The 24,728-nt window shown below is 38.4% G+C and overlaps 2 protein-coding genes, 1 long non-coding RNA gene and 2 pseudogenes across 3 annotated transcripts; 2 read left to right on the top strand and 3 right to left on the bottom strand.

The window, feature by feature from the left end:
• Positions 1-6,934: 6,934 nt before the first annotated feature.
• Positions 6,935-12,429, top strand: LOC103988802 (uncharacterized). The gene is made up of 5 exons (XR_671980.3): positions 6,935-7,082; positions 7,358-7,439; positions 10,279-10,593; positions 10,673-10,834; positions 11,963-12,429. It is a non-coding gene; the product is annotated as an uncharacterized LOC103988802 (long non-coding RNA).
• On the bottom strand, positions 9,901-10,958 carry LOC103988801 (protein OXIDATIVE STRESS 3-like). Its single transcript, XM_009407438.3, has 2 exons — positions 10,666-10,958; positions 9,901-10,568 (listed from the first exon to the last, which is right to left on the bottom strand). Exons 1-2 carry the CDS (start codon positions 10,875-10,877, stop codon positions 10,250-10,252), a joined length of 531 nt encoding a protein of 176 aa, XP_009405713.2. The 5' UTR covers positions 10,878-10,958; the 3' UTR covers positions 9,901-10,249.
• Positions 12,430-14,146: 1,717 nt separating the features above from the next.
• LOC135584987 (profilin-1-like) lies at positions 14,147-16,799 on the top strand. The gene is made up of 3 exons (XM_065190160.1): positions 14,147-14,336; positions 15,159-15,296; positions 16,407-16,799. The coding sequence occupies exons 1-3, from the start codon at positions 14,214-14,216 to the stop codon at positions 16,539-16,541; spliced, it is 396 nt and encodes a 131-aa protein (XP_065046232.1). The 5' UTR covers positions 14,147-14,213; the 3' UTR covers positions 16,542-16,799.
• Positions 16,800-19,949: 3,150 nt separating this feature from the next.
• Positions 19,950-21,468, bottom strand: LOC135677771 (elongation factor 2-like; annotated as a pseudogene).
• On the bottom strand, positions 21,337-22,029 carry LOC135677494 (elongation factor 2-like; annotated as a pseudogene).
• Positions 22,030-24,728: the final 2,699 nt, after the last annotated feature.

Below are 24,728 nucleotides of genomic sequence, written 5' to 3'. Positions count from 1 at the left end.
TTATCTGATTTACATTTTGAGTGACGCAGGAAGCTTCGATTAAGGAGATACAATTGAAGCAGGAAGAATCATGTTGGGCTGGAGTGGAACATGTTAGAAGATTAGACATCGAGCCGGAGGATCTGTCGGTGTGTCGGCAGAAGACTTTGGGTTGAGAATTTAGGCATCGGGCTAAGAAGAGCAGAAATTGTGCCAAGGAAATCGAAGTTGCGGAGGTTAACTAACCAATTGGGCAATAGGCCGCAAGAGAAGACGATGTGTCGAAAAATCGGATGAAGCATCGAACCAATGACATGGCCGGACAACATTTGATGAGCTTCGTAATAATTGTCTAGATCGGAGTAGGTTTTAGGTCTAATTGAGTTGGTATTGGAGTGAAACAATGCCAACTCAATTAAAGGCCAATTGGGCCTAAATTGGGAGTGATTTGGGCTTATTGGAAGGTCCATTCAATGACCTAAATGTTGGGCTAGGCGGTGGCATCGCCAGAATTGGTGGTAGAACCATCTATAAGTTGGAAAACTCGAAAAACTTGGTCTCTGAGGTTGTCAGGCGGTAGTACCACCAGATTGGGCAGTGGTATCACCTAGTGGTACCGACTAGTGTTAGGCTGCAGGTGGTGGTACCACCCATACCTTGAAATCTCGGAGATTTAAATTTTGGGCTCTAAATTTGAATCCATTTGGGGCCTATAAATATCCTACTCCTTCCTGTTTAGGATAACAAGAATTGGGTAGAAATGAGGAAAGAATCCTTGACAAAAAAAAGTTGAAAAAGCTTGAAAAGTGTTGAGTGTTCCCCTTGACCTCTTAAAGTTTAGAGTTCATTCTAAGAGAAGTGTGAAACTTGTAAAGGTTCTCTCATGAGCTTGTTAAAAAGAGAATAGAGTTGTAAAGAGGTGGTTAGTCTTTGTCTATTGAAGGAAGATCGATAGTGGATGCTAGTGGCCTCCACGGAGAAGGAATCAGGAGTGGATGTAGGTCATAACGATCGAACTATTATAAACTTAGTTTGTATTTACTTTGAGTAATTTATTTTTATAGCAAACTGCCTCTCCTCCTTACTGTGCTTTTACTATGCCTACGCTCTCATACACTTTCAATTTAAGCATCTTTATGAAATGAATTTTATAAACCGGTGATTTTATCCGCTGCACTAATTCAACCCCCCCCTCTCAGTGCCGACTCGTTCCTAACAGAATCAAAGTTAATTTGAGAAGATTAAGAGGAAGAACTTTCTAATCAAGAGGTATATATTCTCTTTCTTTAATTAGAAAGTAAATTAAATCTTTAATATTATGATTATTGTGTTTAATATTGATTAATTCAAAATTAGACACGTAATAGGTCAAATATTTATATTTCATGCATATTAAATATTGAAAGATATTTATATAATAAAATAAGTTTAATTAGGTTTTATTAAAGTTATTGAATGCTATGATTAGTTATTTTAATGATGATTTAATATCGATTTTATATCAAGTCAATGTCTTTAATACCTGGTGTTTGACAAAAGAGAGTAATTAATACGTAATTAACTATGTTAATAATATAATTAGTGTATGGTTTTATCATAATTTAAACTATATAAGATCAAAAATTACATATTTAACGCTTCTTTTATATGTTTCACATATTTATAATAATAAAATAAGTTTAATTAGATTTTATTAAAGTTATTTAATGTTATAATTAGTCTATTTAATAATAATTTAATTAAAATTTGATCGATTTTAGGTCAATTTAATGTCTTTAATACTTATTAGGGTATTTGACATGTTTATAGCATTGAAAGAGAAGTAATTAGTGGATAATTAACTATATTAATCAAGTAATTAGTATATCTAATGATGATTTTATCGTAATTTGACTTAGATCAAAATTATGTATTTAATACTTATTTTATGTATTTCGCATATTTATGATGGTAAAATAGGATTAGTTAGGTTTTATTAAAATTATTTAATATTATAATTAGTCATTTTAATGATGATTTAATTAAAATTTGATCGATTTTATATCTATTCAATGTCTTTAATACCTATTAAGGTGTTTGACACATGAAAGAGAAGTAATTAGTGGGTAATTAATCATGTTAATCATATGATTAGTGTATCTAATAATGATTTTATTATAATTTGAGAATCAAAATTATGTATTTAATGTTTCTTTTATATATTTAACATATTTATGATGATAAAATTGGATTAGTTATGTTTAATAAAATTATTTAATACAATGATTAGTAATTTTTTATCGAGATTTGATCAATTCAATATCTTTATATTTTATAGCTTATTTGATTTAAATTTCGTATGATCATGATATCAAAGGAATAGCCACATGATGATGCATAAGTTCTTAAGCTAGCAATATTTGAGATGTTTCAAGAAAGCAAAAATTAACTTCTCAAAAGTGAAGAAAAAATTTACGAACATCACCAAAAATTGCTAGCTTGTCTATCTTAAGAAGCAAAAGTGTAAAGTTGCAAAATTTACAATCTTATATATTTTTAAAATTAATGATGATTTGGTGATTAGGTATGTTGTAAAGTGATAAAAAAATTTGCTAGCTTGTATATTGTGAAATTTGCATATCTCAAAAATTAGCTAGATTCACTTCTCCTTTTTGTTGATAACAAAGGTGGAGAAGTTATACTGTTGATCATGCATGGAATGATGTATTAAAAATTTGATTATGCATGATTTTATGATGAAATATTGCTTGGATTTTTGAATCTAAGAGTTCTAACAATACGATATATTGATAGGGGGAGTTAGTTAACTCTATCATCAATTGGTTCTCATCATCAAAATTGGGGAGATTATTGAATCTCAGATTTTGATGATGAAACCAATTAATAATGCTTATGACTTGATTTGTGTTTTGAGTGATGTAGAAAGCTTTGATTCGGGAGAGACAATTAAAGCAGGAAGAATCATGTTGCGCTGGAGTGGAACATGTCAGAAGATTAGACGTCGAGTCGGAGGATCGGTCGACATATCAGTAAAAGGCTTTGGGCCATGAGTTCAAGCATCAGGCCAAGAAAAGCAGAAATTGCACCAATGATATTGGAGTTGTGGAGGTCAACTGACCGATTGGGCAATGGCCGTAAGAGAGGACGATATGCCTAAGATTTGGAAGAAGCATCGATAAACCAATGATATGCGCGACAATATTTGATTTGCTTTATAATAATTATCTAGATTAAAGTAGGCTTTAAGTGTGCAGGATTAACTACGATAGTGATTAAGGCATAAAGCAAAATGAAGTCCCGAAGTCAAGAATGAGATTTCGTTGGGAGTCCGAGAGTTCGTTGATAGTCCGGACATTCGTTGGAAGTTTTGTCGAAATTGACCGAGAAGTCCAAGAGCTTGCCAAAGAAGCTCGTCGGAACTCACCAAGAAGATCATCGTAAAGTCTAGGAGCTTGCCGGGAGTCCACTGGAACATTGTCGAGAGATCGTCGGAAGTTCGCCGGAAGATCGCCGGAAGAAACCTAGACTTACCGGACTTATTTAGCTTAGTGTATGCCTTAAAATTCGTAGTTAGCATTTAATTGGGTTGAAATTGGACCAACTCAATTAGGGGCCAATTGGGCCTAAATTTGAGTTGTGTTGGGCTAAGTGGAAGGCCCAAACAGTGACCCAACAGGTGGAATCATTGTGGTCGATCTCCGAGACTATGTTAGGCAGTGGTACCGCCTAGACTCAGTCTCCAAAATTGTCCAATGGGGGTACCGTTAGACTGGGCGGTGGTACCACCTAGTGTCGGTGCTGCAAGTGATGGTATTGCCCAGTACAGGCGGTGGTACCGCCCAGCATAAGCAATAGTACCGGTAGGACCCGGGAAACCCAAGATGAGATCTTTTTAGGCTTCAAGTTTGAATCCACTTGGGCTTATAAATACCCCTCTCATCCTTGGTTAACTTACACAAGAATTGAGAGTGAAAAAGAAAAAAAACGCTGTTGTAATCTTGTGTGAACTCCTCTCAAACTCTAAGTGTTAGAGAAGTTTAAGATAGGAGGTTGTGGGGGTTGTAAAGGTTCTCTCCTGAACCTGTCAAAAGGAGAATTGAGTTATAAGGGTAGTTGATCTTCACCCATTGAAGGAAGATCATTAATAGATGCCGATGGTCTCGATGAAAGAGGAATCAATGGAGTAGATGTAGGTCACGACGATCGAACCACCATGAACTAGTTTGCATTTCGTTTTAAGCAATTTACATTTACCGCAAATTACTTTATCTTCTTATTGCTTTTACGCTTTAAGTTAATATTTCTACAAAATGATTTTTTGTCGGAATCGGGTTTAATCGAAATGAAGATTTTCAAACCAGTAATTTTATCCGCTGCACTAATTCACCCCTCCTCTTTTAGTACCGACTCGTTCCTAACAACTATGTGAGGAGGAGAAGGGAAGAGGAGAATAGGAGGTAGCAACTGAGAAGCCCCAGCCTATAGGCCTTTAGTTCCCTCCTATTTATAGAGGCACACGGTTAACCCTAATTGATCATGCCCTATTAGGTATTGGATCTTCATCCAATTACCCAAACCTCTTAGATTAGTGGCTCTCTACCTAATAATATCTTATTAGCTCTTATTGGATCTCAACTATGAGATCCAATAATTGAGGGACTTATTGGATATCCAATAAGATAAGGGCTCCAACGAATATGAAATTTCATATCCGAATCTCTACTCGTCGCAACACCTACCGTATGTGTTTGACCCTCTAGGCCCAATATCGAGCTGGTCGTGAGTCATACCTGTTAGAACTCCTTCTAACTTAGTGAATTATTATCTCCATAATAATTCACTCGACTCATCGACTGCGGACGTACTAGGCCACTACGCCGTAGTCCCCAAACGATACAAGGGAATCTAATCCTTTGGACATATCTATTATCAGTTACTGTATACCTATAGTCCCTCATCCATCTAATATCCCAGAGACCATATAGCGGACATGGTGCTGTTAGGCCCATACAGTTTCTCCTCGAGTCTCGCTCTAATCAGATTCTCTTGGATAACTCTTTCTCTCTTAATCCGACCTTGGCCAAGGATTTGTTTGAGCAAGAATACACGAGATATTTCTCTCATGATACCAAGAATAGATGATTATCCATTGACACTCAATAGCTCTCGTAAGGCTGGCTACCACTCATAATAACCAGTTATACTAGATTTGAAACTTCTAAACCTGTAAGTTCAGTATCAAAAAGTAATGTACTCATATAGGACATCTTTGGTGCCTCAAGTCTAAGGACAAGATATACTACTAGGACTACGAAATCACTGTCTGATAATAATGCATCATCAACCATGTATGATTCCGTGAGCGGATCAATAATTGAACTCATTTTTCAATAAGCACCTGCACTGTATCTTTAGTATCCCCACATGAGCAGCTATAAGACTAGTTGCCTCTATCATATGAACGGGTATACAGCACACCAGTCTATCCGGTTATTTCAATGTCTCTTTTAAGTAACCTATGACCGAGATTATTTAGGGTCTATGTTTAAAGACGAATCAGTCTCATTATCATGATTGCATCACGATTCGATTCCCATTGCATAAATCCACGGACATCACAATATATATGCATATATGCAACAAATAATATAAAGTGATAAAAATATCAAAAAAAAAAAAAAAAAAAAACGTATCATGTCATACGTGTCATCACTCACGTGATTGGCTTGCATGACACCTATCACTAGCATATACAAGTAAAAAATTCTTCGCTGAAATTACACTAGGAAGCTAAACTTTTAATACATGGTTGATGCGCTGTCCACAATCCATTCAATTTGAATTGATTCATTAATAATTTAATTTTTTAAAAAATATAAATAATTTTGATTGAAAGTATTCTTTGATGGTTTAATTAGTTAGTTTGGATTCAATTGAATTGATTTTAATTTAAAAAATATTAGTCTATGTCCTTTGTCGATTCAAATCGATCAATCAAACCAATCCAAAGATAATAAAAAACCTCATGATTTAAATTGATAATCAATTTAGACCTAGAAATAATTTTAATATTATAATTTCATAAATAATATGGTCTCAATTTCACAAATCTCGTTATGTCTATCAAATTAACTATGATTCTGATTCAACTCAATCGAATCAAATTGATTTATTTTTAAATTATTTAAAATTATAGACTAATTAATTAAATTAAATTAATTGATTTTGAATCCATTTAGTAAGATATGGCCAAATTGATTTTGATTTAGACCTATCTTATCTTAATCAAACTAAATCATAAATCAATTCAATTCAATTAGATCTTTAACGGTTCGGTTTGAACCCATTTGAATTGAGTAATTTAGAAACTAGAAACTAGTTTTATGAGAAAATATTTTCTTATTTTTTTTAGCAAACATATTTTTCGTACTTAAAAATGATTGATTAACCAAATAAATAATACATAAGCAAAAGATGTGGCAAACATCAAGTTTTTTGTTTTCTGCTAATGAGAAAAAAAAGCTGAAACAATTTAAATTAGGCTTTACTTACTAAAACAGAATATTTTTCTTTATCAAATAATCATTAGAATTTGGCATGCGGGTGGCAATGAAATGGGACCCCAAAACGAACGAAAGCCCACCAAAGCTTATCGGGTTTCCATGCCCACGACTAGTTCGAATCCGACATAGACAGAGCTCACACAGGGATCCGAATCCAACTCCGTGTTTCCGATCCGATTGGCATGATCCGACCCCTGAGAAAAGCTATTTCAGGGTCGGCGACACCTCTCCGAGCTGATGAGTATAGGTATTGGGTCTCCTTTGGGTCCATGAGACGACGCATCACCGCGGAAGTTTCCTGGGTGAATCAACCCTCCGACATCAAAACAAAGAGACCCGCTCCGTGATCGATAACCGTCTGATCTTTGATGAGGAAGACATCACTTAAACAAAGCGGCACCGTCTTCCGCAACGACTCATCCCCTCTCTCTCTCTCTCTCTCTCTCTCTCTCGCTTCTATATGCCACCGTCTACTGCCAGGTTTTGATTTGGCTCCTGCAATCGCCCTTCATCTCGTTCCTCTTACTCGCTCCTACGACGGTAAGAACGATGAACGATTCTCTTTGCTCTGTAACTGTGAAACCCTAGACTTCGTTCTTTTTTATCTACAAAAGTTTTGATTGTCTTCGCGCAGAAGTTCTTTCTTTTCCTTCTGATGCTAATATTTGATTGTCTATGAACTTTTTATAATGATTCACCCACTTGATTTTACTGGATCCGCTAAACAGAATTAAATTATCTTATACCCATTAGAAATCTTATTCAAGTGTCTATGAAGTTTTTATGATGATCCATCCACCTACTTGATTTTACAGGTTCTGTTAATGGAAACACCAACCAACGGGATTCATATGGAGAAAGCTTAGTGGGTGACCAACATCAGATCCTCACGGTCAGGTTGAGGTTTTCTTTTTTCTGTTAAAATGTTATTATTCAATTATAAAATATTGTTATTTTCTTCACCAGCATCATACCCTGAATTGAATTTACAGAAAGTGCTAAGAGCAAATGAATGTGGTTTTAGTCGGCAAGCATTATTGGTATTCTTTTCAACATCTCGCATTGGTAATGCAGGAAAAGATTGATATTTTTGCCTGTCAACCTGCTTTTCCTGCTTCATCTTCTTCAATTATAGACCTTCTCTTGGTACCAAACACAGGCTTACCATCCAAAGTTAAGTCTTTGGCACCTTTGCTTCTCATGCTGAAGCAGAAGTCACATACGCTTCAGAGAATTCTACAAACACAAGCTCCAAAAACCTCAATGAGGACTTCACCTTTGGGGCCTTCACTTCTCAGACTGAACCAATAAGTACGGAACTTTCACAGAATTCCACAAACATCAGCTGAACAACCTAGATGACTACTCTTCTTGTGCTGAGGATAGAATCCTAGAATCTGAACTAGTCTTCTCATCAAGCATTCATGTGCAATTCATTGACAATTGCCAACATTGGTCAGACATTATCTGATAAAAAAAACCAACTACAAATGCTAGCTTAAATACGCCTTCTTGTGGTTGAAGCATCGAGTAAGAAGCTCTATGGCCTAAGCTTTGTTATTTTTCGAATATGATGTGAGATATGTCGATGATGTTCGAATCAGCTCGATTTGGTTCGGGTTTGCTTCTGCAAGAAATCTGCGGGCGGAAAACTTTCACGATTTCAAAAGTCTACGTTTCGATTAGAATCGATTTCGACGAAAATCGTTTCGTAAGGAGTTTAACTTGAAAGCGTATGTGAGTGTAGAGAAGGCAGTAAGAAGGTAATGTAGCTTGCAGTAATGAAACTTGCACAAATTGAAAAGCAAACCAGAATTTATAGTGGTTCGGTCTTTGTGACATACATCCACTTTCGGATTCCTCCTCCGTCGAGGTCACCAGCGTCCACTAAAGGCATTCCTTCAATAGGCGAAGACCAACCATCTCTTACTGCGCTTTCTCCTTTTCACAGGTTTAGGAGAGAACCCTTACAAGTCTCACACCTCTCTTGAATGATCTCAAAACTTAGAAAGGGAGGAGGAGAACTCTAGCACTTGTTTACAACACTTTTACACCCCAACAACTCATGATTATCTCAATGCTTTTGTGACCTTTTATGAAGAAAATGGTGGGATTTTTATAGGCCCCAATGGCTTCAAAAATGGAGCCAAAAAGTGTCTAATCCCGGATTTTCGGGGTCCTGACGGTACCACCGTCATTATTGGGCGGTACCAACGCCTGACACCTGACACTGGGCGGTACTATCGCTCAGTCTGGGCGGCACCACCGCCTGACAGAGCTCGGAGACCGAGCTCTAGCGGTACCACCACCTAGACCACCTGGGGTGCTGCTTTCCAGGTGGTGCCATCACCGACCAAGAATTCAGCATCTTGGTTGGGCCTTGACTCCGGCCTAAACCAGCCCAACTCGAGCCCAGTTGGCCCTTAACAGAGTTGATGGGATTACCTCCCAAATCAACTCTAATTATCGTTCTAACTACGATTAAGGCAAGCATGGTCCGGTACGTTGATTCTTCATTCGGTGATCTTCCGGCGAACTCTCGACCAACTCTCGGTTAGTCTTCCGGCGTGCTTCTGGCGATCTCCCGACGAGCTTTTGGCATGCTTCCGGTGATCTCCTGATGAACTCTCGGCGAGCTCCCGGTATATCGTTCGAGTCGTCGACTCCGGCCCATCATCTGCTTTATACCTTACTGCTATCGTAGTTGATCCTGCATACTTATCTCAACACATGGATTAAATCAAATAATTTACTAATTGATTTCATCATCAAAATCCAAGATTCAACAAAACCGATATTTAAAACCTTTATAGCATCAAACAATTTTTTTATTAGAACATGGTATTATGGTAGAATTCTATATTCTAACTCTTGCCATATTTAGAAGTTCATATTCTCAGCATCCAAAATGGGAAGCAATTGATTGGTGGGAATGGAACTGAGTTGAGGCAAATTAATTATTTATTTGGAATGGTTTACTTGTGTAAAATGCAGTGCACAATTAGGTTAACATCTGGGCTAAATGCATGAAGTCCCATCATGAACAAGTCAATTTTCCTTTCATGATGGTCGTGTTGGTTGCTGAAAGTTCAATGATGAGCCTGAAAGGGGCCTTCAATTTGAACATTAGCTCTTTACATAAGCATGTGAATCCAAAGTGGTATTTTTTGGAGAAGCAACATGCTTCTCCAAAAACAGAGGTGAGATTAACTTTCTCCAGACCATAAATTCTAATTATCAAAACAGAATTTTACCTCAAATACTCCTGCCCTGCATCTTTCTGATATCAAGAACCACAAGGGACATGGAAAACACGACACAAAAGTTGCTCTTTTCTGAAACATTACATGTGAAGGGATTTCAATGAGGACACGGATTTTTATAAACAGGAATTAGAGTTGGTTTACTGCCACAGAGAAGGCTACTGCTGCTGCTTTTGGACATATATCAAAGAACCACAACAAGCAACCCTGATAACCACGAGACATGGAAAACATAACACAAAATTGCTCTGAACTGAAACATTACATGGCAAGGGATTTTATGAGGACATGAATTTTTACGCACAGGAATTAGAGGTGGTTTGCTCCAAAAAAAAAAAAAGGCGACTACTGCTGTTTTTTTGTCATCAAAGTACAAGACGTAACCCTGATAACCACAAGAGACACGGAAAACAAAACACAAAAATTGCTCTAATCTGAAGGATTTTAATGTGGACATGGATTTTTATGTACAGGAATGCGAGGTGGTTTGCTGCTACAAAGAAGGCTACTGCTGCTGCTTTTGGACATCAAAGAAGCACAAGAAGTAACCCTGGGAACAACCTTCTTCGATATGGTTTTGCTGCAATGCCCAGGAGAATGAGCTGACTTATGGCTTGCATCCATTCCGCCAGCATAGCTCCTGCATGCCTTCATCTTCCTTCTGTAAGCAGTCTCTTTCTTGGGCAGATCTTCAATGCTGCTAACCACAGAGAGCGATGTATATGATTGTGACTTGCCTTGGTAGTACTTGGACAGCCCTCTCCTACATCACCCAAATCCAATTGCAAGTTAGTCTAATGTATCTATTTCCTACTTCCATTAAGAATTCATACATCTTTTCAGATCATTAACAGACTCACTTGATAGGTAGCTGCTCCATTAGTGAAGGCAACTCATACAGAGGTCTATCAGAATTCAGGTGGGGTGACAGCGACGAAGGATCTGGAGTTGAAGGCGTTTCATCTTCATCATCGGAGTTGCTGGAGAAGGGGTCAGAATCGAATAGCTCTTCGTCGTCTTCGTCACGACGTAAGTAAACTCCATGACACCTTTGCTTGAGACCTTCAACCATGTCCACTCTTGCAGAGGGAAACGTTAGAGATGGTTTGAGGGAGGTGATGCAGTGGATGCTTTCTTTCTACCTGATCTCTTTTAACCCCTTAGAGATGGTATGCCACGATATATAGCTCATAGATCTGATCCCACCAGGGAACATTTCTATGTGCTTGTGGTTATTTTAATGGTGACCACTGTAGCTTATTAGTATAAAATATGTGGATGGAATTTAAATCAATGGCTCATCAGCGTTATCAATTTCCATACCTAGGAAAGCCAGACCTATCATGTGACTTCCGGACCTCATGTGGTGGTGGTGCTCCTTTTGACATGGTCTCTCCTTGTCTCGAGCATTCCACGTTATCTTATTAATACTTGGGTGGCAATGGATAAGTTCCTATGAGTAGGATTCATCCATATCCTTTCATGCCTATCTCTTTTCTCTTTTCGGTCTCATTCTGCCTTTGACCACCACTTCACACTGTGTAGGGACAGACAAGTTTAGTGGGCATGTCTCCTTGTAATGGGTATGAGCCATCTGTCTAAAATGGCTTTTATTCTGCTGACATCTTCTGTTCTTAGACTGGTGGGATTAGGGTGGGTCAGCTGGGAGATTACTTTTGTCCCACAAAGATAGCAGTGTAAGCTGTGGAAGACAAATTCCCTTGTCTCCTTGAGCTTTCTAGTCACCAAAAGTAGGGCAGGGCAGCCTCAACCTTTTTCTTTTCTTCCTCCCGGCTAGGTTTAGTCTGGCTATCAACAAGATTTATCAAACTGTGGAATTAAGCCTAAAAAATGTTTTTCCTTCCCTGATTCTTGTTTATTACATGAACTATTTTTAATTTTATAAATCCGATAAAAAGAAAAAGTATGTACTAATGTCAAACTTACTTTTAACCTCTCTCTAATAACATCTAATATGATTAACATGAACTAAACACAAGTGTCGAAATTCATGATCTGTTTTAATGTTGTCTTAAATATTTGTCTTAAATATTTGTCTTAAAAACTAAACTATTAGGAAAGGACCAATATATGCTTTACACATGTCACATTTCTTTCAAATTCATCAATTCTTACTTCTCACCGCCATCTATCCAGGTCTCAAGCATCTGTCAGGGTTACCCACCCAATCATAACTTGGTATCCACTGTGGATGGATGCTCAGGATTGCATGGAGGAGGTCCCAAGCAGGCGAGGGGGAGCCCCAGCGGGATCTCCTAGTTGAAAACCATGGCACAAGGCATGGGTCGTGGGAGTTGATCCCTTTGGTGCGGAATAAATGGCTAAATGCTGTGTACATATAATATATTATATATGTGGATTCCATCCTTAGCCTACAAGGATGAAGGCATAGATGATGGATGCCAAGGATTGGGCCGCCCCGATCCATGTCCCTCTTGTCTCTAATTTGTGATCAGACTCCAATACTATAATAGCAGTCAATACAATCTGATGTTGAACCATGTTTGGTCGGCATTGGGCATTAACTAGTAACGATAGCAATAGCTGGTCCTGTTGTACCTAAACTAGTTAAATGTTTTATATGATTTATCCTTGAGCGGCCACCTTTTAGTGCATTTATTCACATGAATTCCCACATTAATGATGTCTCTATTACCTCATGTTCAATCCTTTTTTTTTTTGTATCTCTTTCTTTCTCCTTAGAGGAAGAAAATAATATTTGATTAAATCTAGTACAAGCAGTCACAATTGGATGCAGAAAACATACAATTTCAAGGTGTTAGACTTACTTAAGTCCTGAGTTCGAATTTTATCTTCTATCACTTAATAATAATAATAATAATAATTTATTTTTTTCTATTGAGTGTAACATATTATATTTATTTAAAATCCAAGGTTTGAATTTCATCTAATAAATTTTTTATTAATGATAGAATATATATATATATATATATATATATATATATATATATATATATATATATATTGTGGTTTTGATAAAACATTCGAATTTTCATCTTCATTATTTATTTAATTTTTAAAAAAAATCTTAATTTTATAGTTTGTAGAAAAAAAAAGAAAAATTGCATCAATGTTTACTCTCCATAATGCATGACTTATTATTATTATATAGAAGTCAAAGACGTGAAGTCTTGCAAACTTTGTGCTTCATCTGACGAAGGCAAGGCAGGAAAAATGGCTCATCTACTGGTGCCTCTGACTGAGCCTAATCTTGTCGTAAGCATGATTTGACCTTACCAGGTCACAACTGCAAGACTTGACCAGTTTGGATGATCTCGTTCCGACCCAACCTAATTGATCAGACACCCCGAGATGGCCTGCTGGCGGGTCAACCCTTCTCCATCCATAACAAAGTAATTCGAGATAAATGATAAATGAGAGGTATCAATTAGTTTAGTTAATAAAAATTTTAATATTTCTTTATTATAAATTTATGAATTTAAATCTCAACTTCATCACTTACCTTTATATATAAAAAAAACTCAAGACAAATATATCAAACACACACAAGTGAAGATTAATTATATATATATATATATATATATATATATATATATATAATTTTATCAAATTAAAATATATGAAATTAAAAAAAAAATCTTAATTTTTTTTTAAAAAAATTGTTAGATAATATTTTCTTTTTAATTTTACATCTGTCCCTTTTTTTAGCTAAACTAAAAAAAAAATGTAATTATAACTCGGTAAAGAAAGATAGAATTAGAAGATCATAGAAATTACGTCACCATTTGCGATCTTAAATTTCAACCAAGAACGAGAGGTCGGCACCCACACGAGGTGCGACGGTTGCTTGCAATTCGAAGCCGAAAGAGTTTATCGCGTCACTAGACGTGCGTTCTCCGCCGTCGATCTTGTGGGCCCTGAACGCTCGATACCCGATCAGGACCGTTAAAGGACACGCGTATTCAATTAGGTAATTCGGGCTAAATCCGTGGGCAAAAAAAGTGCGCCTGTGGAGGAAGAAATTGACCCAAGGCATCCCTCCCTTCTCCACCGTCTATCTCGTGGGTCCCAAGCGTCGGACATCCGATCACGACCGTCAGACTCGCCCTTTCGACGTTCGTCGGGTCCTGTTCGGTAATTAAACATAAATCTTGGGGGCGAAAAATTACGCCCCGAGGAGGAAGAGATCGCGGCAATCGCGAAAGCCGAACATGAAGGAAGGGCACGTCTTCAATCGGGTTGAATGGGCGGTGGAGCGAGCACTTGAGATCCGTTCTTCCCTCGCCCTCCCACCCCGCACTAAATTTAAAGCGCGGGCGAGCCCACGAATGAGCGCAAGCCAAAGAATAAGACGAAGGAGAAAAAGAAAGAGAGAGAGAGAGAGAGAACGAGAGCGAGAGACGCGATGTCGTGGCAAACATACGTCGATGACCACCTGATGTGCGAGATCGAGGGCCGCCACCTCACCGCCTCGGCGATCGTCGGCCAGGACGGCAGCGTCTGGGCGCAGAGCGCGTCCTTTCCCCAGGTTTATCTCGATCCCGATCAAGCCATTTCATGAAGCATTGATCTGATCTTGTTGGGTGTTTGAGTCATCTGCTATAATATGATGTCTCGGCTTGCTATGTTGTTGACGAGTGATTCAAGTTCTGAAGATGGGATGTGGATAAGTATGGTTTTATGACTTGATCTAATCAGATGTGATACTATGAATCTCCAAGAAATTTACTTGCATGAAATAGCGCAGCATGCCGACTTGTTGGAAAGAGTAAATCTTGTTAATATACAATATTATCTATGTTGGCAATGCTGAAAGATCGATGTTTGGTCACATTTGTTAATTCTAAATGTTGAAATTAAGGAGGATAGTAGTAATTGGTACGATCTTGAATGACAATTTTTCTTTTCCAGGAATTTCTTTCATAATTTTGAAAATCTGATTTTGTGCATTTGGTCTTCTTCTTTCAATCAGTTCTGCCCACCATGCCAGAGTTAGAATCTAGATTCATGTTTATGCTCACAACCCCAGTTATTGGATCTTCTATTATCAGTATGCCAGCATTAGAATCCAATGGTTACCGATTTTGTAAAATATTTGTTGCTTATTCGTAGAATTATGGAAGTTCATCAGATCCATGCTTATTAACATGTGGTAAAATATTTCTAATATTTTATCCATGATTCCTGATTGATTTCATCTGGTGATCCAACCAAAGCAGGCGACTAATAAGTCCACGGACAAGATTTGTCTGCTAACATAATGCCATATGAATGCTTGAATTGCTCTCCTTTGCACGTTGTTATTCTTCCATTCTATAAAGTGATGCTTCTATTTACTGCCGTCGGTCAGTTTAAGCCTGAGGAGATCACCAATATCATAAATGATTTCAATGAACCTGGAACACTTGCCCCCATTGGCTTATTTCTTGGATCGACAAAGTACATGGTCATTCAAGGAGAGCCTGGAGCTGTCATCCGTGGAAAGAAGGTGATCATGCTATTTCTGAATATTTTTGATATCTTGTAGCTCATGCTGCAAACTTTCCTAGCTTCCTTTAGGATTTAGGATGATGATAATCTCTACAAATTTATCATATGTGTTGGATTGTTTGCTTGTAGTGGATTCGAATATTCTCGGTGGCCTCGTAGTTGCACATAAGATATTTAAATACGAAGTATTGCAATTTTTCTTCATGTTGACAGGCTTGAATTAATTAAATTCATCTGCATTATCGTTTGTGCATGAGGAGGCTATTAGAATTTGGTTAATGTGAGACATATGACAAGAGATGAATTTTCTTTATTATGATAATTGGTGGTAATAGCATCCTATGATGACCGAGTTTATGTTTTATTTGCACTTTTTTTCATGAGATGCCTTCTTTGACGGATCAATTCCATGTTGTTTAGTGTTGAGAATTCGGTTTTTGTCACATCTTGAGTTTGTTCCAACGGCATAAACTTGTAATATCTAGAAAATTTACTTTGATGTCTACTCTTGATCTCAGCACTATATATTGAGTTGAGCTGAAATCATTGGCTTGACATTTTGGTCCTTTTACTTTCTTGTCTTTACCCTTATGCTACTGCTTTCCACTAGCCATATATCCTGCGGCTGCCACTTCCATCAATGTTCACTGTTACTGATGATACTTCAGGAGTTCACAGTTTAGGGATGGAGAATTTGTTTCATTTCTTATAAATCCTGTACTCTGAATCTTACGGTTAAAAAGTTTGTCGTATGTATATATCCATGGTAGCTAGTTCTTCCATGACATAACTTTTGGAGGTGTGGAAGTGCCTCGTCGAATGATTATTATCAAAATGTAGTTTCTGTGAGGTGAGAAAATTTTCATGACTACGTTTAATAGAATTCATCTTCTATTTCCTTGGACTGCTTTACTTTGGTAAACTGAAAAGAGTGCAAAGCTTGCTATGGTGGAATTTCCATTGTCATACTTATATATCATAGCACAAACATAGGCCTGCCCGATAGTTTTCCCTGTGCTACAACACTTGTTATCTTAAGAAGCCTTCAGATCAGAGTTACATTGAGGTATTAACTTGTAAAGCAATTAATTTTCTTTTCCGGCGGCAGGGATCTGGAGGCATCACTGTGAAGAAGACAAACCAAGCATTGATTTTTGGCATCTACGACGAGCCAATGACTCCAGGACAGTGCAACATGGTCGTGGAGAGGTTGGGTGATTACCTCATTGATCAGGGCCTGTAGTTCATCGATTACCACATGCAGCTCATTTCCCCCCCTACAAATGGAAACGTAAAACTTCTCTACTAAACGGTTTTGGAAAATGACCATAGGGTAATAATCTGGTGAAGGAGCAGGAATATCGAGTCCATCTGAAGTTGTTGATTTTTGATCCCCCTTCCTTTTCTTGATCAAATGCCAGTCGATGACTTGAATTATTGAATGTATGCTCTTCTTGGTTTCTTATATCTTATCAATAATCCATTTCCTTGATTACACACACATGGTTTGGAAAGTATTGTTATGTGAGACTATGCCTGTTGATGATGAACTTGGTATTGCAACATCGGAGTGGTAGTGCCCTGATGCAATTACTATTTATTGCTTGCTGCTTGTGATTTGTTGAGTAAAGCCTAGCAACCAAAGTAAGGCTCTATCTATTGTTTTTGCATCATGATTGAACTGTAAAGTTCCTTTCAGCCCATACTAGTGTGTAAGCCACAGCAGCGATTAGACTCGTGCTATATGTTGTTTGCAATGTCCCAGAACTCATCAAAGCTCAGTTTCAAGGTCGGGTAGGCTGGGAAGAAGACACTGTGCGATTTCCCACAGGAAGGTGAAAGCTCAGAGGTATATGGGTTTCTGCTTTTCTCACAAAACGGTACATGTATATAAAGAAAGATACAGAGAATGTGTCCGCTACCGACTGCAGCTTCCCTGCACTGATCTGCTGGTCCAACTTGAAGATCGCAAATGAGTTTTGGCTGCACCAGGTGAGTGCAGATGGGCAGTGAATTATAGCCTGGTTCATGAGTCTGCATGGTCTCTCTCTCTCTCTCTCTCTCTCTCTCTCTCTCTCTCTCTCTCTGGGCTCCATCATCGTCTTCTTCCTGCTTCATGAGTCTGCATGGTCGCTGTCACCTGTGAAAAGAGCAAGTAGTGGGTGTTGTTCGGTAACTCTGTGGGCATTGCAGTTGCGGTCTTTGCCTCGTTATAGCTGCAGTGTGATGCGGTCCGGCAGAGACTCGTGGTGCCCGGTTTGCCTACCCCGTCGTCTCCTCTTGAGCTAGCCTTTCCTGTCCCCTCCTCGCACAAGATTACGCGGAGAGTGAGACGTGGTTGCACCATGTCGTATCCCCCCAGCAAGGATGACACCCATCCTGCAGAGAAATGTTAAGATGAGATTAATTGTGAACATATTTCAGAAGATGATGTAAGCAGCAGCATTTCTGATGTTGTTGGTTGCCAAAAGGCATGTTAATTTTGATGCTGAAACAGCAAATGCATGTTATTTTCTACACTTTAAAGGCACACAAGTCATGCTCAAAAACCACAAATTATGCACACAATATAAATGAAAGAGGCTATTATAAGATGAACATATCTCGAGAACATCATCATACCCGAGAGCATCTGTAGACACGGCTTCAGGTATTCATTCCCGTTTCATGAGGTTGAAGCGGACTCTCATGGTCTTGGATTCCAGTTCCAACTCCTCCCGGTAATGTCAAAAGGCTTATAGCATTTGTAGACAGGACAAGTGCATATTTGTACTGCTGAGAGGGAAGAAATCAAGGGAGAGAGACTATATATATATATATATATATATATATATATATATATATATATATATATAGAAGTAATAAATGATAAGTATAAGTTTTAAAATTTAAATATTATATGTAAGATAAAATTACTAATGGACTTATACATGTATACATAAAATGAGAAACATTACATTATTTATTAATCAAAGCCTAACTTGTGAATCATATTCTGAATGTCTCAAGCCCCAAATAAAGTAAGCCAATGATACCTATCACGTCAGCATTATATCCTAATAGATCGATCATTTGAATCATTATATCCTAATGCATCAATTGTTTGAATCATTATATCATAATGGAGTGATTTTCGGAATCAAGTTAGAATATATTTCTTATGGTGAATTTATATCACTTAGAGCTACATTAAAAGATCATGTTTGCCTCTATAACTTTGAAAATTTTCTATTACAACCGTAGCCTTAGTCGTGCCTCCACCCATGTTTAGCTCGTCGGTCCTTGCCCTCCTATTGGCCCTCATCGTGGTTGATCACAATACTTGTATTGAAATATAGGGTCCTAGGGGAGGAGAGGGGGTGGTCGGGGTTTCCAGCCTATATGTGAAAGTGTATATGACTAAAAGAGGAGAGGGGGTAGTCGGTAGGGATATTTTACATTTTAAAACATCGGTGATGCGGGCAAGAGAGGAGGCGAGTGACATTGTTAAGTGAGAAGGGGGGGCGGGGCGTGGGGATATTACTTGCCAACATGTGCGCGGAGGCATAGATAACCAAGGGAGGGGAGGGGGGCAATCAATGTTACCTACTAGTCAAGACATGGATGGGTAGGAGACTAGTGGATGGGAGAACGAGGCCTAACGAGTGGGATTACTAAGTACAGGGTGGAAGCGCGACGAAGGATGATGACCGAAAGGGGCAAAATAATTATTTTTGAAAAAAAGATGCTTTTTCGATGCTATGCAAGAAAAACCAAAAGTTAGAGTTTTTTTATTTTTTAAAAAACCATATATAAATAAGACTAACAGTATAAAGAGAGACATTTGTAGGTATGATGTAGATTCTAATCACTCGATTATATACTTTATATTTATATAAGAAAATTGATTGAGTATCGAATGGATCTGGTTCGGTACATGCTCCCGACACATGGTTTGAAGGAAACATCGACTTTTAGTCATGAGTTAGGTTTTCAAGTCAAGGAGCCCAGAAAACACTGTTTGATGCACCTAACTTTGGTCTCCTCCTCACTTAGAAAGTTTCAAGTCAAAAGTTTAAACAAGCCAAGCTAGGTTAGCAACCTCAATTCAAAAAAAAAAGAGAAAAAAAGAGGGCTTGATTAACTCAACATGGATAAAAAATTTGATGTATGAGTTGACCCATGCCTCTGTTACGAGACAAATTACTCAATAAGTTGGAAAGATGGATTGTTTAGTGAAGTTGTAGATAGCCAAGTCGAAAGGGTTTCAAGAAAAGATTCGACCTATATAAAGACTCAAAGAAGCGCTTTACAAAAACGTCGATCAAGAGTATGGGAAGGGTCTATTCCAAGGCGATGAATAACTCACCAAAATGGCGGCCCACCCAGGACTTGTCGCCAGGTAGTGATGACGGACATGTTATATTCTATGTTCCCTGAATGTAAGATTGCCTATGTAGCACATTGCATCCATAATCTTAGGCTAACACAAGGATTGGAGTGTGAAGAACAAAAAGAAGGTTTTTACATCAGCCTGACTCAAAAAGACCAGTGCAACAAAGGAAATCTACGATGTTGCAGCCCATCTACAAGCAGGCAGGCTATTACCATTTCTCCATCATTTGTTCATTCATCAAGATTTCCATCTAAAAGCATTCGCTCAGCATCTCAGTTGGACTAGTTTCAATTGATGTATCTACCAACCAGTTCAAAGAAAATCTAATAACATGCCTAAAGCATCAACCTAAAACACAATTTAGATAATACAATCTTGCGGATGTCGCTCACCAGCTGCCCCGCCTGTGAGCCGGGCTCCAGTGGGTCGGAAGACATCATGTCCCAGTGGTCAAACACACAACGGGGGAATGCCTGGCCCGATGTGGCTGCTCGCAAAGTAGTCGAGAATCCAAAAGACTCGATGACCGGTAGGTAAGCCTTGATGTTGCAGAGTGGAGTGCCTGGCCTGTGAAAGCTCTTCAAAGACGTGACCTCGCTTCTGGTTAAGAACACCGTAAATACCTCCAAGGGCTTGCTCGGGAGCCTGGATTTCCACCAGGTACACCGGCTCCAAAAGCCTTGGTTTGGCTGTCAACTGGGCCGCATAGATGACACTTCTCGCAGTCTGGAAGATGACCTGCCCACCACCACCTCTATGGATAGCATCAGCGTGCAGAACAACATCACATACCTCGAAACACATCCCACGCATGTTTTCCTCCGCCACTGCTCCTTCCTTCGATGCCCACTGGAAACCAGCAACAACAGAGTCCTTGATTTCATTAAGGTACTGAACTCCCTTACACATATCGACAACAACCATGTTAGGACCTGTGGTCTCAGGACCAAAGCACCAAATCTTCTTCGCGAGATCCTTATCCCAACCAAACTCCTCTGACAGGATCTTAGAACGTGCTTTTGGATCATCTCTTGGACCGATACGCCCTTCATCAATTGCCTCAGCGAGTCCCTCCTCCATGGGCCGTGCCTCCATGTAAAGACGGTTGTGCTTGTTCGGTGACTTTGCTGCTCATCACCGTCCGACATGATTTCTCAAGCACAGTTTCTCGGAAGGACACAACAACTGGGTCAGACACCACAATTTCTGCCCCTCCCATAAAATCCTCTTGCAAATCTTTCAAGCATATCTCAAGGTGAAGCTCCCCAGCTCCAGCAACGATGTGCTTGCTCACCGGACTCCTCTATCGTACACACCACCATGGGATCAGATTTGGCAAGGCGTTTTAACCCTTCCACAAGTTTGGGAAGGTCCGATGCAACTTTGCATCGAACAGCAACACGTACAACAGGGGAGACACAGAATTTCATGGCCCTAATGGGATGCGCATCAACTTCCTTCTCATTTGTCAGGGTGGCATTCTTCTTGGTAATAAATTGATCTAAGCCAACCATCGCCACTGTATTTCCACATGGCACATCCTCCACAGACTCCTGTTTTTTACCCATCCAGATGACAGTTCTTCGGACACTCTTCACATACCAAGTCTTCCTTCCGACCTGGTACATACATAGTAAGTACTATGGCCCCATGATACGAACCTTCATGCCAGTGGGGCGACCTTGCCAGAGAACACTCTGCCAAATGCAAAGAACCTGCCCTCCTTATCCGAAGCAGGAATCATCTTAGACACTTGTAGCATAAGAGGGCCCTCCGGATCACAATTTCCGATAGCATTGGCATATATAATATCAAGAGGACCCTCATACAGGGTTCTCTGGATATATACTTGTACATCACCAAGAAGAGTATCTTCGTAGGTAGCCATAATAACATTAGCCTTCTCAATAACACGTTGGAAGGTCTGATAGGCTTCCTCCCCTTCAACCTGAAGCTCCAAAAAGCACCTATCCATCTAGTCAATACAGGTCTAATTCTTTCTCCCAGAGCTTGTCTAACAACAGTTTCGGTCTGGACACAAACGCCCTCGACACAGTCTACGACGACTAACGCACCATCAGTAATTCGGAGAAGAGAAGTCAAACATGCCCAGGGCGAATCAACGAGGTTAATGAGATATTCATTTCCACTTCTCTCACCCTTGTAATTTTTCGGGGACTCCTCAGTCATCTCATAGAAAAGAGAGATCCCAGTAGATTTGATTGTCATACCACGTTCAGCCTCATCCTGGCGGGTAATCAGTCATCCTGACACCCCCAGCAATTTCTTGTGCAATGATTCCAGCAGCAGCAACCAGACAATCAGTGAGAGTAGACTACTTACCTGCAAATACCATGAACATACGTCGATGTTCAGAGACAACATAAATTTGTATTAAGCTACTTCATATATGGAATCCCAAAATCACATCATTCTATAGCTTATATGGTTATTCAAAATCGATACAAGTTTATGCTAAAATATAACAACTCAAACAGTTAAGATGTTAAAATACTTCAATAAATGTAAAATACCAACACTAGGAGGCACAAAGGTGAACCATAAACAATAACAAATAAGATGGCAAAAAAATCAATTAAAAGATCAATCTCAACAAATCTTCATTACATATTCATCTGCCAACCCAGCGGCAAAGATGCTGGCAAATGCAGTCTGCAACTTTTTTTGGGCACAAAAACCATGCAGATGGTTATAGGTTTCCAAATTTATCATAACAATTTAAACTATGCAAACGATTCAAAATTTCTTACCATGATCCACTTGTGCAATGAAAGACATGTCTCATGTCCATGATTACCACGGAGCTCTTCTGCCGTGAACTTCACCATTTTGACTACTTTGAGATATCAAACAATCCTCAAATGACGAACCCCACCAATGAGTTCAATCAAGTTGACTTTCATGCATAATGGGTTACTTTAAGTCGTCCAATGCTACTTATCTCCAACCTGCTAGATATATTAGCCATGCTTAGAAAAACAAAAGAAAACCAAAAATTAAAGATCCAAAGTACATCAACATCAAGCAGGCAACAAGACATTCATATAGATCTAGGATAAAATCCATAAATATTAACGGTAAGGTAATCAGTTTCAAATAATACCATTCGTATCGGACGGTACGTATCAGTCCGTCAACTGATCGATACACGAATCATCTTTTATAAAAATATTTTATATATAAAAAATTATATATATATCAAACGATATATAATTCAATATATTATATCATATCGACAAATATCGAAATATTAGTACAATACGATGTTTCAAATCTTACATGTAGAAAAGTCACATAAGACACACAAAAATAACAAAATCACACATTCTAGGAAAAAAAAAACAATTTAACATCCACTCTGATAATCTAGTCGGCGCCGAACTGATACGACAGTAACTCACCTAGCAACATCAATGTTTCTCGCTAATGATGCAAATTTTCATCATTAATCCAAGCCTAGATGCCAGCAAAGTATTGTTCACTCTGAGCTAAGGCCAGCACAGTTTTAGGCCTAGGGTGAACCCTGAAAAGGTGCCTCAAGGAGAGGAGCTCAGTACGAGACTTAAAGACCATGGCTCTCCAAGTCCTAGCCAATCTAAGACTAATATAGCATCATCATGAATCCCAGTTGGAGGTCCATAGGTCTCTCCCAAACTATTGCATAGGCCACCACTGACGAAGCATATCATCCTCGTCCACTCGGACACAGGGTTCCACAAGCTATCATCTGCTCTGGCCTAAACCCTGCAAAAACTTGAATTCAGGGGCGAGGAAATCATGGTGTACGGTTGCTCTTTGGCAAGCTACGTGGCTAGGGTTCAAGTCACCAAAACAACTTATTTGCTTGTTGGAGTAACACCACAATGAACCGCCCAAACCTCATCCTTTTTTTATATTTGAATTAATTATAAGATAAAACCTCAAAGTGTCATCAGGCTAATAATGACATTAATTATTATCAACATCCTAGATCTCATGACCTAGCCCAATAATGACATCAGTTATTATCTTCAAAACCTGGCAGTCTCCAGCCATTTAGCATCATAGGCATAAATCAGAACAACACAAACGTCTTAGCAAGCCCAAGTTGTCCAGTTTTAGCCGTTCGAAAAGAACAAAAGCCAAGCAACATACTACAGAACTCCGAACAAATGATCAGGTTTGATGAATACAGAAAAAAAGAGGTAAAAAATAAGCTAAAACACACTACTGAATGCAAACATGAAATACATATATTAACAGCTTCTAGAATGGTCAAGCTGGTGCTGTTTCAACACATTTTCTCCGTCAACAGTAAATAATGGTCATAATCGTGATGTTCACGAAACATTGACACCATGCATCTTAAACACTGGTTAATGCAATCAAGTTGTTCAATATATATTAAAAATAATGTGATAAATAAACTGGACTAGTTGCCTCAGTTTATTTTTCTCAATAATTATTTAAGTAATAAAAATGAAAAATCACTAACTCGCTTCCAAAGTTCCTTTTAGCACGTTGGCTTCCCATCTAATCAACAAATCGCCATAACAGATGAAAATATATTTTGACATATAGCCAACCAACTAAATACTGGGCAAGCAGAGTAATCTAGAAAAGAAAAGACATACAATGAAAAAACTCGGAGTATAATAAAAGATAAGAGTATAAGTTTCTTAAAATAATAAACAAAATTTATCATATCTTAATAAATCTTTTCATTCTATCTATTCATTTAAATCTAAATTTTTATTTTTTATTTTATCTAATCCTAGCTATTTGAATTAATCTTAACACACCTCCTAAATTCAAATAGTTGTAACTTGAAGTTGTCTTCCGAATAAAATTTTTCTTTCACCAAAGCTTTTGTAAAGGTATTGGCAAACTGATCTTGGATGCTGCATCTATCATTTTTGCATCTTTAATCTTTTTTAAAATATTCAGTAATTACTCATTTTCACTTTTCTCGAAAGACTCATCAGAACCATTGTTAGCTTTAGATACTTAAGACTTCTTAGCTTGTTGTCCTTTGAATGTTCATCATCAGAACTT

This window comes from Musa acuminata, chromosome BXJ1-6, assembly GCF_036884655.1.
Source record: "Musa acuminata AAA Group cultivar baxijiao chromosome BXJ1-6, Cavendish_Baxijiao_AAA, whole genome shotgun sequence".
In the NCBI taxonomy this organism is placed as follows: Eukaryota; Viridiplantae; Streptophyta; class Magnoliopsida; order Zingiberales; family Musaceae; genus Musa; species Musa acuminata.
The sequence above is the reverse complement of the archived record's forward strand: the minus strand, read 5'-3'. Positions and strand labels throughout refer to the sequence as shown.

Bases quoted from the DNA above. Each gene is read 5' to 3' on its own strand.
- LOC103988801 (XM_009407438.3), bottom strand. From the start codon at position 10,877: ATGGTTGAAGGTCTCAAGCAAAGGTGTCATGGAGTTTACTTACGTCGT. The intron at 10,569-10,665 runs GTGAGTCTGTTA...TGGGTGATGTAG, and splicing joins ATGGAGCAGCTACCTATCAA to GAGAGGGCTGTCCAAGTACT.
- LOC135584987 (XM_065190160.1), top strand. From the start codon at position 14,214: ATGTCGTGGCAAACATACGTCGATGACCACCTGATGTGCGAGATCGAG. The intron at 14,337-15,158 runs GTTTATCTCGAT...GCCGTCGGTCAG, and splicing joins AGAGCGCGTCCTTTCCCCAG to TTTAAGCCTGAGGAGATCAC. The intron at 15,297-16,406 runs GTGATCATGCTA...TTCCGGCGGCAG, and splicing joins CTGTCATCCGTGGAAAGAAG to GGATCTGGAGGCATCACTGT.